The sequence below is a fragment of the Micropterus salmoides genome, unplaced genomic scaffold, assembly GCF_014851395.1.
Source record: "Micropterus salmoides isolate LMB-PRFRI ecotype aquatic unplaced genomic scaffold, ASM1485139v1 Ms_hic_scaffold_15, whole genome shotgun sequence".
Lineage (NCBI taxonomy): Eukaryota > Metazoa > Chordata > Actinopteri > Centrarchiformes > Centrarchidae > Micropterus > Micropterus salmoides.
The window spans coordinates 3,920,766-3,935,186 of NW_024040596.1; the positions used below are offsets into that span (position 1 = coordinate 3,920,766).

Below are 14,421 nucleotides of genomic sequence, written 5' to 3' on the forward strand. Positions count from 1 at the left end.
ACAGGGGGTTGGATCTCACTGACACGTGCATCATTTGTTCCTTCAGTGTCAGCTGTTTGTAAAAAGTGGCACTTACAGAGAGACGTCAGCGTTTAAGTTGATTGATTTAGAAGTCAAAGTGATTCGATCTTGTCTTTTAGGGTAAGCGCGGTTCACCTGGTAACATCGGAAAACCTGGTCCAATGGTAAGTCAGCATTCACAGTGTTTCATCCTTGTGGATTTCCTGTACACGTCGGTGACCGTCGTACATCGTTTAGCATAGATGCTGATTTGCATGGAAAGGGGTTGGGTACCGCTCATCACCTGCTAAACCTTTATTTCATTCAACACGTTTGTACATTTGTCTTGTTAGTGCACATTTTAGTTTATTACTAAAGCCTAAGTGTCATTGTTGTTGGTTTAACAGGGTCCCTTGGGTCTTAGTGGCCCACCTGGATATCCAGGAACCCCAGGAATGAAGGTAAGTACAGGAAAAGAAGAAGGCTGTATGCTCATGCTAATGACATCTTTTAATGACTCTTTAATAGAAAGCGGAATATCTGGTTTCTAACCAATCAATTATTCACCCTTAATTGTCTTATTTGCTAAATTGTCAGTAGTTGTCATGTTCTGCATTTGGCTTTTCACTATAATGTAGCCCAACAACTGTATTGTCTCAGTGTCACATGTCTGTATATTAACTGTACTTGGTGTATTCCACAGGGACAACCTGGCCCCACAGGAGTCCGGGGTCCAGAGGGCCCACAGGGACAGAGAGGAGAGACCGGTCATCAGGGCAGAGCTGGACCAGTTGGCCTCAGGGTTAATTTATGACTTTACTTACGAATCACATCATAAGGAAGTTATGAATGAGGCTACTTTGTGGTATCCTGAGAGCTGAATGGTGGTCTTTGATGATCTAATTGGAGAAATTTTGTGTTCAAAGGGACCCACGGGAACAGATGGTGGCCCGGGTGCCAAAGGACCAGTGGTGTGTTACACAGTTCATTTAACCAACTTCTTCATTACTTATTACAAGCATACACGAAGTTCACAGATAACACGGCTGATTCTTTACAGGGTAATGTTGGTCCACAAGGTCAAGGCGGCCATCTTGGACCCGCTGGCCCACCAGGACCTCAGGGAAGCACTGGTCAGCCTGGTATCAAAGGACAACTGGTAAACTGGCTTGCTATTTCTTGCTGGAATCGCTTTTACTGCTGAATAAACTGTGACGATCGCTTGATGTGCAGGAGACTCACGTTTTTTGTATGTTTGTGTTACAGGGAGATGTTGGTGTACCAGGATTTAAAGGAGATGCTGGACCCAAAGGAGAACCTGTAAGCTTTAACTACAACTGTAGAAATAACTCTGTTTTAACTCTGCTATGTGGGACACATCATTTGTGCATGAGTTAAATATGCATTGATGCTAAAATAACATTTTTAGATAAGGACATGTAATGGAAGTAAGGGAAAAGGTAAGACTTAGCTTGATGGCATCTTCTGGCTTGTGTGTCTACTTTCTAGGGTCCGCCAGGCTCCCAGGGAGTGATTGGACCTCAGGGTGAAGAAGGAAAGCGAGGACAACGTGGAGACCCCGGCTCTGTCGGCCCTCCAGGTCCCGTCGGAGAGAGAGTGAGTCTGCATTTTGTCTCCTGCTGTAACCTTAATCAGTCAGAGAGCCGCACTTTAAGGACCGCTGTGATCTCAGTAAACGAAAGAAAGAAAAGAAAAATCACTTTGGGGGTAAAAATTAGGAGCACAGTGAATCACTTTTGGCAAATTAGTGTGTTAAACTGGCAGTGCTCATGGGAAATGGCGTATGGTTAGCACCGTCACCTTACAGCAAGTGTTTGAATCCCAGGCAGCTGTGTGTTTTGTGCAGGGAGTCTGCATGTTCTTCCAGTTGTCTGTGTGGGTTTTCTCCCGGAGCTCTGGTTTCCGGCCACAGTCTGAAAGTTCAGGGGAAGTGGAGAATGTAAATTGGCCGTAGATTGGGGGCTGCCCCCCCGATGACTCCAGCCAGTGTGATCTTTTCTGTTAGGGCACTTCTTTAGGAGCACCAGCACAGAATTTGTTGATTGTTTATTTACTGTATTTATCTGGGTAAGGAATTGTTACCCTTTTTTGTGTGTAAGAATAAAAATATGACTCTAACTCATGATCTGTTTTTCAGGGGGCTCCTGGTAACAGAGGATTCCCTGGTGCCGATGGGTTGCCAGGACCTAAGGTACATTTTATTTTAGACATGTTGTCTCTTGAAATTGGTCTCCTACTCTATATTATAGTAATTATTTAAAGAAACGGGGCTAGGTGTGTTATAGTACCATAGTCGCTAATATTAGCAGTTAATTGACAGATTTTAACTAGGTTTGTGCTGTGGGGGTTTTGTTTGGCACTTACAACTTTTAATCATCAACTAGAATCATTTTTCTCTCTAAAGGGTGCTCAAGGAGATCGTGGAACATCTGGCCCACCAGGGCCAAAAGGTTCTCTGGGAGACCCTGGGCGTACAGGAGAACCTGGTCTGCCAGGTGCAAGGGTAAACACTGAAGAGCTTGGCATTTTAGTTTTGATCTACTGTATCACTGTATTTACAATGTTTATGTCTGTATCCCACATTTCCATTGCTTATGTGCATATTCTTTTATCTTTTTGTCAAAGGGTCTCACGGGTACCCCTGGAGTCCAGGGAGCAGAGGGCAAGCCAGGACCATTGGTAGGTTACAGTGCTCAATCACATTCACAGTTCAGATAGTTAGCTTTCAATTCTAATAAATGATCAGGCATTATTGAGTCAAAGTATGGTTTTCCTTTGTTAAGGGTGCCCCAGGTGAAGATGGTCGTCCAGGCCCTGCAGGGTCCATTGGAAACAGAGGGCCCGCGGGAACCATGGGAGTGCCAGGCCCCAAGGGCTTTGCTGTAAGGCTGCAGAGTTACTCGAAACTTTTCATTTATAGTCAGTCAGTCTGTTTATCTCCTGTTCTGTTTCTAATTCCAAACATGTTTGTTTTTTTACACTCAAAGGGCGACCCAGGAAAGACAGGTGAACAAGGATCTGCGGGAGTGGCAGGTCAAAGAGTGAGTACTGATTCTGCATTGGAATCAGATGACATAGAAACTTAGATAAAACTCATGCGGGTGATTCAGAGATCTGTCAAAAGGAAGCATAGCAAGAAAACAGAGCACATCAGCATAATAAAGACACTGCAGGGACCATTCTGTTGGCATTTTGCATTTCTGCATCATTTTTCTGTATAATTTTTCATTTTCTTTGACTGCACAATGATCCACTTTTCCACAGAAATCCTTAATTAGATCATTTAAAGTTCCCTAAAACCCTCGCACACCTTCAGGAAATCAAGCGTTCCGGTGCCCTCCATGCCCATGTGAAATAGGCAGGTTGGTTAATTGTCACTTTGTCTTCAGGGTCCTCCTGGGAAAGATGGAGAAGTTGGCCCTGCTGGCCCCCCTGGCCCACTTGTAAGTGCCTGATTTCTCTTTTGTTCCATTCCTTGCATTTCTTTTACTGCCATCACAAATGACTGAGACAATTATTGTCTCCTCTCAAAGGGTGTCGCAGGAGACAGAGGAGAGCAGGGACCTCCAGGTGTAAATGGATTCCAGGTGCGTAATTGTTTTTTGGTTGGTAATAAGATGTGAGAAGGTTGCAAAAAAAACACTGACTTTGATACAGTAGACGTGAGAAGACGTGGCGGTACGGAAAAGGATTAGACCTCAGTGAGTGCTGAAGAAGTCCTCTGATGATCGTGTTTGACTGCCTTGTGTTCTTAGGGTTTGCCTGGAAATCAAGGCCCTCCTGGAGAACCTGGCAAACCAGGCGACCAAGTGAGTGTGACAAAAGCTGTACATGCTGCTTTGGGTTAAATTACTGGTGACTGAAGCATGTTCCTCTCAACATAGTTTACTCTTTCATTTTGCTCTCTGTCCAGACTCCTATTTAAATAATTTGAATTATCAAATCAGTAGCTTGATGCTGATCAGGAGTCAGTTTTGACACAACATAAATTATATCCTTGTTTGACTCTTTCAGGGTATTCCTGGAGAGCTTGGTGCTGTGGGCCAAATTGGACCACGGGTAGGTGAATTTCACTTTGCTACATGATTTAGGCGGTTGGTAAAGTTGAATACCTACGAGTCAAAGTGATGCTTTGTCTTCCTCAGGGAGAGCGTGGAGTACCTGGAGAGAGAGGAGAGCTGGGTTCAAATGGTCTGCAGGGACCTAAGGGTATCCCCGGAGCGCCTGGTCCAGATGGGCCAAAGGTACTTTACAGAGGCATCCACCTGTATGTACATCCAAATATTCTTTTGGTTAAAGGATAATGCTACTGAGTGCAGAATCATACTAACCATTGTAAGGCAGTAGGATGCATATTTGAAACTATAAAGAGATTTTATTGATAATTAATTGGTGTGTGTGTGTGTATATATATATATACCAACTAAATGGCCCAATGGTTGTAAAGACTTTGCAAATAACTAAAAACAGAGCAAAGTATTTGGTGTCTGGAGTGCAGTCACTCCAGACTGTTTCCATAACGGACACCGTCGTTGTGTAAAAATTATAGTTATACAGGATAATACACTACTGTATATCACATATCTGGAAGTGAAAGAAAGCTTGTCCTCGCTGGGTTGCCCTACCAGTGTCATACCAGCATACACGGAGACAGAAAGAAAATATACATAAACGTAAGTGGGCAACCCAAATACAAAACAAAGTATGTCTGGTTGTACTGCATGACTTTTAAGCAATAAGCCTGCTAACCGTTGGGTTTGCCACTGTAGGGCAGCCCTGGTCCCACTGGTGCACTTGGTGACATGGGTCCTCCAGGCCTTCAGGGAATGCCAGGAGAGAGGGGCATCTCTGGCCCTCCTGGGCCTAAAGGTGACAGAGTAAGTTCATCATTATCTTTTATTTTTATTCTTGTATAAAATGTTATGTTATCTTATAAAAATTATTTTATTTATGTGGTTGCAAGAAATACAATCCAGTGTTCTAGCGATCTCTGGAAGACGGTCGTTGTTAAGTTACAAAGAGTCTGAGTGGTCAGTCCATGTCTGAACTGAATAGAACATGTTGCCAACTCGGGTGCAGACACCTTCCAATAACAGAAAATTAAGGAGCCTCACGTGTTTTGTTTTTTTACTTTCTTTCGTACAGGGAGCAATTGGTGAGAAAGGATCAGAAGGTACAGCTGGAAATGACGGTGCAAGAGTAAGCAAAATATCTTTCCCTCACGGCAAACACATTTTGTCTCGGCTCAACCACAAACAAGGAAATTAAGTTTACACGGATGAAAAAACTGATGTGTTAATGCAAACCTGAGACTTGTTACCACACGTTCAAAGAAATGTGTCCTCTGACTTGGCTTAAGTGTGAGATCCCCAACCGGATTTGTTTTCTATCAACAGGGAGCCCCAGGTCCTGTTGGCCCGCTAGGACCTGCAGGACCCAGTGGTGAAAAGGTAGAGTCTTTCTTTTCTTTCTGACACATAAGAGGAGAGGCTGCTATTCACATCACAATGATTCAAGGTTATGACACATTCTGCCTCAGGAAAGCATCAGCTCCCAGGATGCCCCCTCTGCTGTTAATCCTTCTGCTTCTTGTTTTCTGAGCTGCATCTTCCAGCTTGTGAAGGACAGTCTTTGGCTCGCATTGCCTTTGCAAACATAAAAATACTTTATTTATGGGACGGCACATGCTCAGTGAATGGTTGTAGAAGTGATTGTCAGCAAACTTGTGAAATAATTACAGGGAGAACCTGGACCCAAAGGACCACATGGACCCCCAGGATCCAGAGGAATGCCAGTGAGTAGACCTGTTCAGTGATAACAGTGATGAGTGTCCATCATGTGTGTTCCAGTATAATAAATTATCTCCCACCACAGGGATCAAGAGGTGACCCTGGCCCAATCGGTGCTGTCGGGTTTGCTGGACCTCCTGTAAGTCGTCTTTCATGGTCACTTTGTGTCATGTTCATGTTAATGATGCTCCAAGAAGTGATTCAACTAGTTTTGATGTATTCTTTATAATATGACCCAAAATATTACAGGGTCCTGACGGCCAACCCGGAGTCAAGGGAGAGCCTGGAGAACCAGGCCAGAAAGGAGATGCTGGATCATCAGGACCTCAAGGCTTGGCTGGTGCTCACGGACCTCCTGTGAGTTGCACACATAAAGATACTGGATGGAAAAACTAGATGGGAAATCAGTTTAAATGTAGTTGTTCCAACCCAACTGTATGTAGGGCGATACTTGATATTTTTAACAGTGTTATTATTCACCTTTGTACTTTTGTTTTTGCCCTGTTTGGAAGTTTAGATGCATTAATTCCTGCAATTTTTTGTAGGGGCCAGTTGGTGTTGCTGGACTGAAAGGCGGAAGAGGAACACAGGGCGCACCAGTAAGATCGCTTCATAATTACAGAAGTCATATGAGGAGTAGAAATGATTCCATGATGACAGGAGGGGTGTCGCTCTGGATTTTTCAGTTTACCTTATTCAGATTTTACTATCTGATGTGTTTGAATAAGAACTCCAAACATTGTCTTCTCTCACGTCATGTTTTCAAACAGTAGATATTGCATTCTGTTATAAAACTTGTAAAGCAGTATTTGAGGACCTTGCGTGATCTTCTGCTTCCAGGGCCCCACTGGTTTCCCTGGATCTGCAGGAAGAGTTGGCCCACCAGGCCCAACTGTAAGTATTGCCCCTGAGTTTGCATGGAAAACACAGTTAGGGTAACAGAAGAAGAAGAAATATTAGTCATAAGTTTCAAATTGTAATGGTCATCAATGTCTAAAATCAGAGTTTGATAAAATTCCTTTAAAAATTGAACAGTGGACATTTACACCTGTTACACTTAGATATGTAGATAACTTATGACACAGTGGCAACAGCAACTGCTTACAAACAACTAATCATGCCACCTCTTTGTACAGTACATATTGTATTGATGTGTATGTAGGCCTCAGTATCATTCAGATGTTTCAAAGTGCTTGTTGGATCATCTTACAACGTCTGAGAACCCCTCCGCTGGGGACAATTTTTCAACTTTCTGATACAGACAATGCAACCGTCACGCACGCTTTACGCAGCACTTGGCCAGGCGTGCACAAGTGTGCAGAAACACTTTTGCTCTCATATGAGGCAGGACAGCATGTTGTATGAACTACTCGCATCTATCTCATGAACGCTATCCGTTCCATGGCAGGGTCCAGTTGGAGAACCCGGACCGCTTGGACCTCCTGGGAAAGAGGGTCCTGCTGGTCTTCGTGGAGACCACGGAGCCCCTGGAAGACAAGGAGAGCGTGGACCAGCAGGACCACCCGGCAGCCCAGGAGACAAAGGGGACTCTGGAGAAGATGGACCCACGGTAAACTGAAGCTATTGTTGTGACATTTAGCTGTCAGTTTCATCCAGATTAATTTACACCTACACCACAAATTACAATTTCTAATGTGGCATATTGTAAGAAATCAGTGTATGTTGCAAAATTGTCATTTATAGCAGTAACAATATTTGAATTGATGGCGTAGTGGTGGCGTAGACCCCCTCCTCTGTTTGGCTTTTCAACCCGGGTGTAGATGGCTTCCCTGACACCTCTTTCCATCCATCCTCTCTGTCTAAAATCTGCACCTCGTGGTCCTCAAACGAGTGTCCTCGGCCCTTCAGATGTAAATAAACTGCTGAGTCTTGACCTGAGGAGTTACGTCAAGTTGGGACACACGAGGATCTCCCTCAGGACTTAATCTAAATGCTCTGTTGTTGTCGGCTTTAGGGTCCTGATGGTCCTCCAGGTCCAGCTGGAACTACAGGCCAGAGAGGCATTGTGGGTCTTCCTGGTCAGAGAGGAGAGCGCGGGATGCCAGGCCTTCCAGGACCTGGGGTCTGTATCATTTAAGTCCTGATTCTGCTGCATATGATGATGAGCTTCTTTATGCCGAGACTGATTTGGAAGATGAATCATATTAAACTTGTATTCCACAGTCTATGGCTCATATGGATTTTGATTAGCGTGTATTATGTGGAAGGGTCCTTTTAGTGCTGCTTTGTGAGTTGCTTGTTTCTCTTGGTATTTTTTAGGGTCCACCAGGAAAACAGGGATCCACAGGAACACCTGGAGATAAAGGCCCTCCAGGTCCAGTTGGTGCTCCTGGTGCTAACGGACCTCGTGGAGATCCTGGTCCAGATGTAAGCACAAGTTGTTGGTCTCAGTAAAATCTCCCAAGTGTGTCTTTATTGTTTACAGTTGCCTTAATGTTTCCTGTCTGGTCCTCAGGGCCCTGCGGGATCTGATGGCCCTCCAGGCAAAGATGGTGTTCTTGGGCAAAGGGTAAGAGACAAAGAGAAGGAAAATGTCACCCGTGTTGTGTTTTACATATTGAGAGTAACTGATGGGTTTTGCTTTTCTAGGGGGACAGAGGGGATTCTGGTCCAGAAGGTTTGGTTGGTCCTCAGGGACTTCCTGGCCCTCCAGGTCCTGTTGGTGCACCCGGTGATGCTGGAAGGAGAGGAGATGCTGTAAGGGAACCTTTTCCTACAAGTTTCTGTTGTTCTGGTTCTGTGTGTTTGCTTGTTTGTCAGCCAATCATCAGGGTACTAGACTGCAATAACCGATTTACTAAGAACACATGACTTGCTTTAAGCCCAGAGGCCACGTTGGAACATGAATGTGTGTATGAGTGATAGGAATGATGTGTTTGGGTATAACAAGGAGGTGGAGAGTTTTTCAGTGCTGGCAGAGGTCTGCTTTCCCTCAAGGGCCTTCTAACGGTTTCACTCACTTGCAGGGCTCTCGAGGACCAGTTGGTCCACCCGGCTCGGCTGGAAAGAGAGGATTAGTGGTGAGTCTCCAACTAAGAACATGTTATACAGAACACGCACATACACTGTAGATGGATTGTAGATTCTGATGAAGATGGCAGCCGATATAAGCCCAGAAGCACAATGAAAACGCCCCCCCCCCTTTCTAAACAATCATGAAATGTGTTCAATATTTCTAATTCAGGGACCACAAGGACCAAGAGGAGATAAGGGTGACCTTGGGGATCATGGAGAGAGAGGGCAGAAGGGACATCGAGGCTTCACTGGTTTGCAGGGCCTTCCTGGACCCCCAGTAAGTTAACGTGGCTCTCAGTAATCTGATCACACTTTTACTCCCCTGTCTTCACTTTTGCCAGCTGTGTTCCAAAATACTAGCGCCGTGACGGCACTGATCAGTGCAAATGCACTGACTGAACTTTAAATGGTCTTTGGTTATTTTAACACAGTTTTCTAAACTTTTCACACACCTACAATGCAACAGTGCAGAGCATCCAACAAAAATAACTGCAGAAAGTTTATTTTTAAAGTTTTAGTTTCTCGAGTAAATTATTCGAAATCTGAAAACCTTATTGAGCAACAAGTAAAATATTACAACTCAGCTAATCTGCTTCATCAGGACTGTGTGTGTGGAGTTCGATCAATTCTGATGGACAGTGCTGCCAACAACGGCATAACAGCCCCACAACTGTCATCTGATTTTGATTTAGGTATTGCTAAATGCTGAGTGGTGTGTGGAAACGTGTGACGTCAAGTTTTTCCAACTGAGCCCCTAGCCCACTTCAAGCCAGTGAGATGAGCTCAGAGAAAACCACAAATAGAAAAACCTATCACGTGAAATAACTGTTGGCAGAAAGGTTTGTGTTCATGTAGGACCCCATCGCTCAGAGGAAAAAGCTGATTAGGCTACTGTGCAAATGAAGTTTGATTGTTGCTCATTTAGTCAGAATTACTTGGACACACAACTTTTTTGAGCACGCATTTGCTCTCTTGGAAACTGGAACGTGGGTGTTTTAGTCACATATTCTCAAAACGTTGTCTTTTTTTTTTTTTCTAAAAATGCATCTGAATGGAGAACAAATGTGTTATACGCTGCATAATAAAGAAAAGAAACCTATGCAGCACTCAGATTCTGTTGTATTTAGGAATAGTCTTCTACTGTGAGGTGCAATTACCAACATGGAAGTCTGAGTATCATCCAGCCGGTCATAGTCTTAAAGTGGAGGTGCGCCTGTGCACGGTGGACATTCTGGGAAAACGTTTAAATCTAACGTGTACATGATATTCATAAACAAACTAATGAATATTCACCTTTTGCTTTTAGGGTACAACTGGTGAGCAGGGGGCTCCAGGAATTGTTGGACCAAGTGGGCCGAGGGTAAATGCTACGTTTGTTTCAGAAGGAAAACATGGTTTCCTGAATTTCATCTTTTGTAACAACAAAATGAGTTTGTCATGGATTTTGGAGTCGACGTTTTAAAACGGTCTTTTCTGGAATATGATTCAGGGGCCTCCTGGACCTATTGGGCCTCCTGGAAAGGAAGGATACATTGGACAGCCGGGACCGATGGGGCCTCCTGGAACTCGTGGAATCAGTGGAGAAATTGGACCAGAGGTACTGTCTCATGACACATATTGGAAGTTCTTACTTTGCAACGTGTGTGCTCAAATAATAAAAAGCTTCAGTTAAAAAATCAGTCATTAAATAATTTCACCAGATGTTCAGTTAGTCGGGGCCCTGCTTGTTATTGTCTGGATAGAGTTTTGACCAGTAAATAAAAACACAACAAATATATATTACATAAAAGTTAAATACTCTACTATTCCTAAATCTACAGGGTCCTCCAGGAGAGCCCGGACCCGCAGGCCCTCCCGGTCCCCCAGGACCTCCCATTGCTGCCATGGATGACCTCTTCGGCGGCCCTCAGGATTACGACGACGGCCCCCCTCCTCCTCCTGAGTTCAGCGAGGACGAGGCTCTGCCCAACAGCAACTCCTCCACTATAGTGCCCATCGACCCCGGTGTTCAGGCCACCCTGAAGGCCCTCAGCAGCCAGATCGACAGCATGAAGAGCCCCGACGGCAGCAGGAAACATCCTGCCAGGACATGTGACGACCTGAAGAGATGCTACCCCATGAAGAAGAGCGGTGAGTGTCAGACTCTTGCAAGAGGCCTCTATGTGTGGAGAACACTTACAGAAATCTTTATCCTACACTTTCCATGTACTAAACAGAACTGACACACACATTAGGAGTGACAAGTCTTAGTGTACAGTATGAATTTTAATCACAACCTTCTCTATCTTTGTCCTCTATTTTATTATACTCTTATCTTAGCTGTTGTTTTTCCTGTTCATCTTCTCAGTGCTTCTCTTTAATGTAATAAATCTAGAAATTTTATCATGATGCCTCTGAACTGTGAACTAAACCTGCTTACATGCAATGTAAGTGATTTATTTCCTAGCAGAACAGAATAAATCAAAGATGTCGCCAAAGGCAACATGTCCAAAATTCCAAGTACCATTTTGTTGTGCAGGTGAGTACTGGGTGGATCCAAACCAAGGCAGTGTGGAGGACGCCATCAAAGTGCACTGCAACATGGACACAGGCGAGACCTGCATCTCTGCCAACCCAAGCAGCATACCTCGTAAAGTGTGGTGGAGCTCTTCCAGGAACAAACCTGTGTGGTTCGGAGCGGACATCAACAGCGGAACACATGTGAGCAGTTAGAGTTTGATGGTGGGAGAGGGAAGCAGGGCTGTGTACGGCAAAGGCCCAGTGAAGCTGTTAAAGGCTTCATGGAACAAGAATCTTGTAAAGAATCTGTTCTTGTAATTGAAACATTAAGACAACAACAGACTGAGTGAGAAACAGTTCAAATTTGGGGAGGAAAGTGGTGGAAAAGGCCATGTTGTGTTTTCAGAGGTGCATCTCAGAGGCTCTGTGTTGAATGCTTTATTTGTTTCTCTAGTTCGCTTATGGCAACAAAGATCAGTCGGCAAACTCCGTCACAGTCCAGATGACGTTCATCCGCCTGCTCTCCAAAGAGGCAGCCCAGACCATCACCTACCACTGCAAGAACTCTGTGGGCTATAAGGACGAGGCGACGGGCAACTTAAAGAAAGCTGTGATCCTCAAGGGCTCCAACGATCTGGAGCTCAAAGCAGAGGGAAACAACCGGTTCAGATACACAGTGGTGGAGGACTCCTGCTCAGTAAGTTCCCGCATTTCAACAGTGGCTTTGCTCTTTTTACTACCTATCGAAAGGACGCTGTACGGCTGGCATTATTCTAGATTTTTCCTGTTCTCAACAAATCCCATGAAATGAACAAAACCAACGATGAGTTAGTCCGTTCCTCAAGACTTTCTGAGAAGTAAAATGTTTACAAAACTGGTTACTAATACAGAGTTTCATATAAAAAAAAAAAAAAGGAAATCTATTTCCTGAAATAGCCTGGTACTGCAGCTGTACACAGGTAATGATCACCTGACTGGAATTCTCCCCATCTATGGTGCATTTGGCATCTTTCATCAATTTAACCTGGCCCATGTTACTGTTTTGGTTCACTCTCAGCACCGTTTCCAGCAAGAGCAGGCAGCTATTTTCAGTGAAAACATCCAATAAACTCACTTTCGCAAACTGCCCAGCAACAAACAGCGGACCCACAAAGTCGGCAGCTAGCTGGCAAACATAGAGGAGTTTAGCTGCTGATGAGCCAGATTGCCGCATTAGTTGACTATTTGGGGCAGCAGGACGAGGTATGTGGGATTGAGTCAAAGTGAACTACAGTGTGTGTGTTCATGGTAACAGTGAGGCTCACTGATGAGTTTTTAATAGTTTTTGGACAACAATGGAGCTCTAATGGCACAGAGGAAGATCAGGGTTAGGATACGCAGCCAGTACTCGCTAGTGCGATTTATTCACTGATGGTTTGAGTCTTTTCGTAGGAGTTATCGCATATACGACAGATATAAAACAATTAATGAGTGTCTACAGTTACTATGCAAAAAAAAGAAATTCTGAAGTAAGAGCAAAGCAACATCCAGCAAGTCATTAAAATAATGTACACCATTTCTTTGAGATGTATTGCCCTACATTGTAGAGTAGAATTAATTTAACTTTTATTTGTCTCTTTTACAGCAAGCAAATGGCAACTGGGGCAAGACAGTGTTTGAGTACAGGACACAGAAAACAGCAAGACTTCCTATTGTGGATATTGCCCCTGTGGACATTGGTGGCCCCAAGCAAGAGTTCGGCGTCGATATCGGGCCTGTGTGCTTCTTGTAAAATCACCAGCATGGATGCGTCGGGGAGAATCCTGAGACTATTGAACTGACAGCTGATGGCGATCAGCCGCGTTGTACATACGAGTACTGAGGACTATTCTGGCCCTGTGGCAAGATATTTATTGTGCCTTTCAACCCAGTTCAAGACATCGAAGATTTGTAAGTTAGGATGAATGTTTGGAATTTCCTCACAAAATTCGGAGAAAATCAAAATCATTCCTCTGTCTTCTTGTGTATGTTTGACTTAAAGCTTCATGCATTTCCAGGCTCACTATGATGTAGTTTGGTCAAAAGATCTTTAATTTTATTTCACTAAACAACATTGCCAAAGACTTATGAATATGAAAGCTTTAAAATTGTAACTATAACTGCTGTTTATAGGCCCAGAAAAATCCAACTGAAGCTGCATCGTCCCTCCAAAACTATTTTTTACAGATTTGTCTTTGAATTTTTTTGTTTTAAATGTTTGAATATAAAACTACATTGTGGTGCTATTGAGGAAACAAATACAGCCGGTGATGAGTTCACTGGTGCAGGTATTTTCTCAAGACAGTTTTGATGAACCAGTGTCTGTCTCCAAGTCTTTTAAACTCTGTACCGACCACGTAGACCATTAAAGACACTAAGACTGTTGATTCCTCAGTGTTAGCTACCTCGTCACCGAAACTGAGAAACCATGACACTACATGTAAATCTTTTTTCGCAGGTGCTGTTTTGTAAGTAGTGTGATCCTTGTGCACTTCACCCGGCCGCGCGGTACAGGGCAGGGTTTGGGCAAACCAATAAAGATCTTTCTGTCAACGACGGAGAGATGAATGAGGAGTCGCGTGAGTGGTGTGTGGTGATTTGTAACATTGTTTTTCCTTCAATTTCAATATCGTACAGTAAAAGGTAGCACAGAATGATCTATTTTTATGCATGTCAGTTCCCCCCCGTTCATTATCTTGGACTTATATGCTCTTGAAATCCTTTTTATAATCAGTTTTATAGAATAAGGTGGCTGTGAGTGCCTGTTTGCTTTGTATTTCTTGCTCTGCAACAAATTAAACAAAATGCTTGTTAATCCCCCCCAAGCTCTTGTCATATTAATTCAGGTATAGTTAGGTCCTTTACGTTTGTCTCATTTTTAGACATATTTTTCTAGTTTAAAAAAAAACATTTATGTATTTAACATTCACAGTTGTTTCAAATGTAAGCTGTCTGATTTAAATTTTAATGAGTGTGCTTTCAAGTAATTCTATTGTGACCATTTGGTTCATATTTGAGCATATTTATTATAGATTTGTAACTTTTGAAAGGCTTGACT

General features: G+C 43.6%; 1 protein-coding gene across 1 annotated transcript in view; it reads left to right on the forward strand.

Annotated features, from left to right (window-relative positions):
• Window positions 1–14,183, forward strand: part of col5a2a (collagen, type V, alpha 2a) — a 38,009-nt gene extending 23,826 nt beyond the window's left edge. The window contains exons 17-54 of the mRNA XM_038720068.1: window positions 141–185; window positions 408–461; window positions 704–802; window positions 927–971; window positions 1,061–1,159; window positions 1,267–1,320; window positions 1,510–1,617; window positions 2,159–2,212; window positions 2,426–2,524; window positions 2,647–2,700; window positions 2,805–2,903; window positions 3,009–3,062; window positions 3,411–3,464; window positions 3,555–3,608; window positions 3,777–3,830; window positions 4,036–4,080; window positions 4,167–4,265; window positions 4,791–4,898; window positions 5,167–5,220; window positions 5,418–5,471; window positions 5,762–5,815; window positions 5,896–5,949; window positions 6,060–6,167; window positions 6,356–6,409; window positions 6,651–6,704; window positions 7,219–7,380; window positions 7,786–7,893; window positions 8,091–8,198; window positions 8,287–8,340; window positions 8,421–8,528; window positions 8,798–8,851; window positions 9,016–9,123; window positions 10,153–10,206; window positions 10,336–10,443; window positions 10,667–10,976; window positions 11,365–11,546; window positions 11,800–12,042; window positions 12,970–14,183. Coding sequence (XP_038575996.1) covers window positions 141–185; window positions 408–461; window positions 704–802; window positions 927–971; window positions 1,061–1,159; window positions 1,267–1,320; window positions 1,510–1,617; window positions 2,159–2,212; window positions 2,426–2,524; window positions 2,647–2,700; window positions 2,805–2,903; window positions 3,009–3,062; window positions 3,411–3,464; window positions 3,555–3,608; window positions 3,777–3,830; window positions 4,036–4,080; window positions 4,167–4,265; window positions 4,791–4,898; window positions 5,167–5,220; window positions 5,418–5,471; window positions 5,762–5,815; window positions 5,896–5,949; window positions 6,060–6,167; window positions 6,356–6,409; window positions 6,651–6,704; window positions 7,219–7,380; window positions 7,786–7,893; window positions 8,091–8,198; window positions 8,287–8,340; window positions 8,421–8,528; window positions 8,798–8,851; window positions 9,016–9,123; window positions 10,153–10,206; window positions 10,336–10,443; window positions 10,667–10,976; window positions 11,365–11,546; window positions 11,800–12,042; window positions 12,970–13,116 — 3,456 coding nt within the window. The 3' untranslated portion in view covers window positions 13,117–14,183. The remainder of the gene's footprint in view (window positions 1–140; window positions 186–407; window positions 462–703; window positions 803–926; window positions 972–1,060; window positions 1,160–1,266; window positions 1,321–1,509; window positions 1,618–2,158; window positions 2,213–2,425; window positions 2,525–2,646; window positions 2,701–2,804; window positions 2,904–3,008; window positions 3,063–3,410; window positions 3,465–3,554; window positions 3,609–3,776; window positions 3,831–4,035; window positions 4,081–4,166; window positions 4,266–4,790; window positions 4,899–5,166; window positions 5,221–5,417; window positions 5,472–5,761; window positions 5,816–5,895; window positions 5,950–6,059; window positions 6,168–6,355; window positions 6,410–6,650; window positions 6,705–7,218; window positions 7,381–7,785; window positions 7,894–8,090; window positions 8,199–8,286; window positions 8,341–8,420; window positions 8,529–8,797; window positions 8,852–9,015; window positions 9,124–10,152; window positions 10,207–10,335; window positions 10,444–10,666; window positions 10,977–11,364; window positions 11,547–11,799; window positions 12,043–12,969) is intronic.
• Window positions 14,184–14,421: the final 238 nt, after the last annotated feature.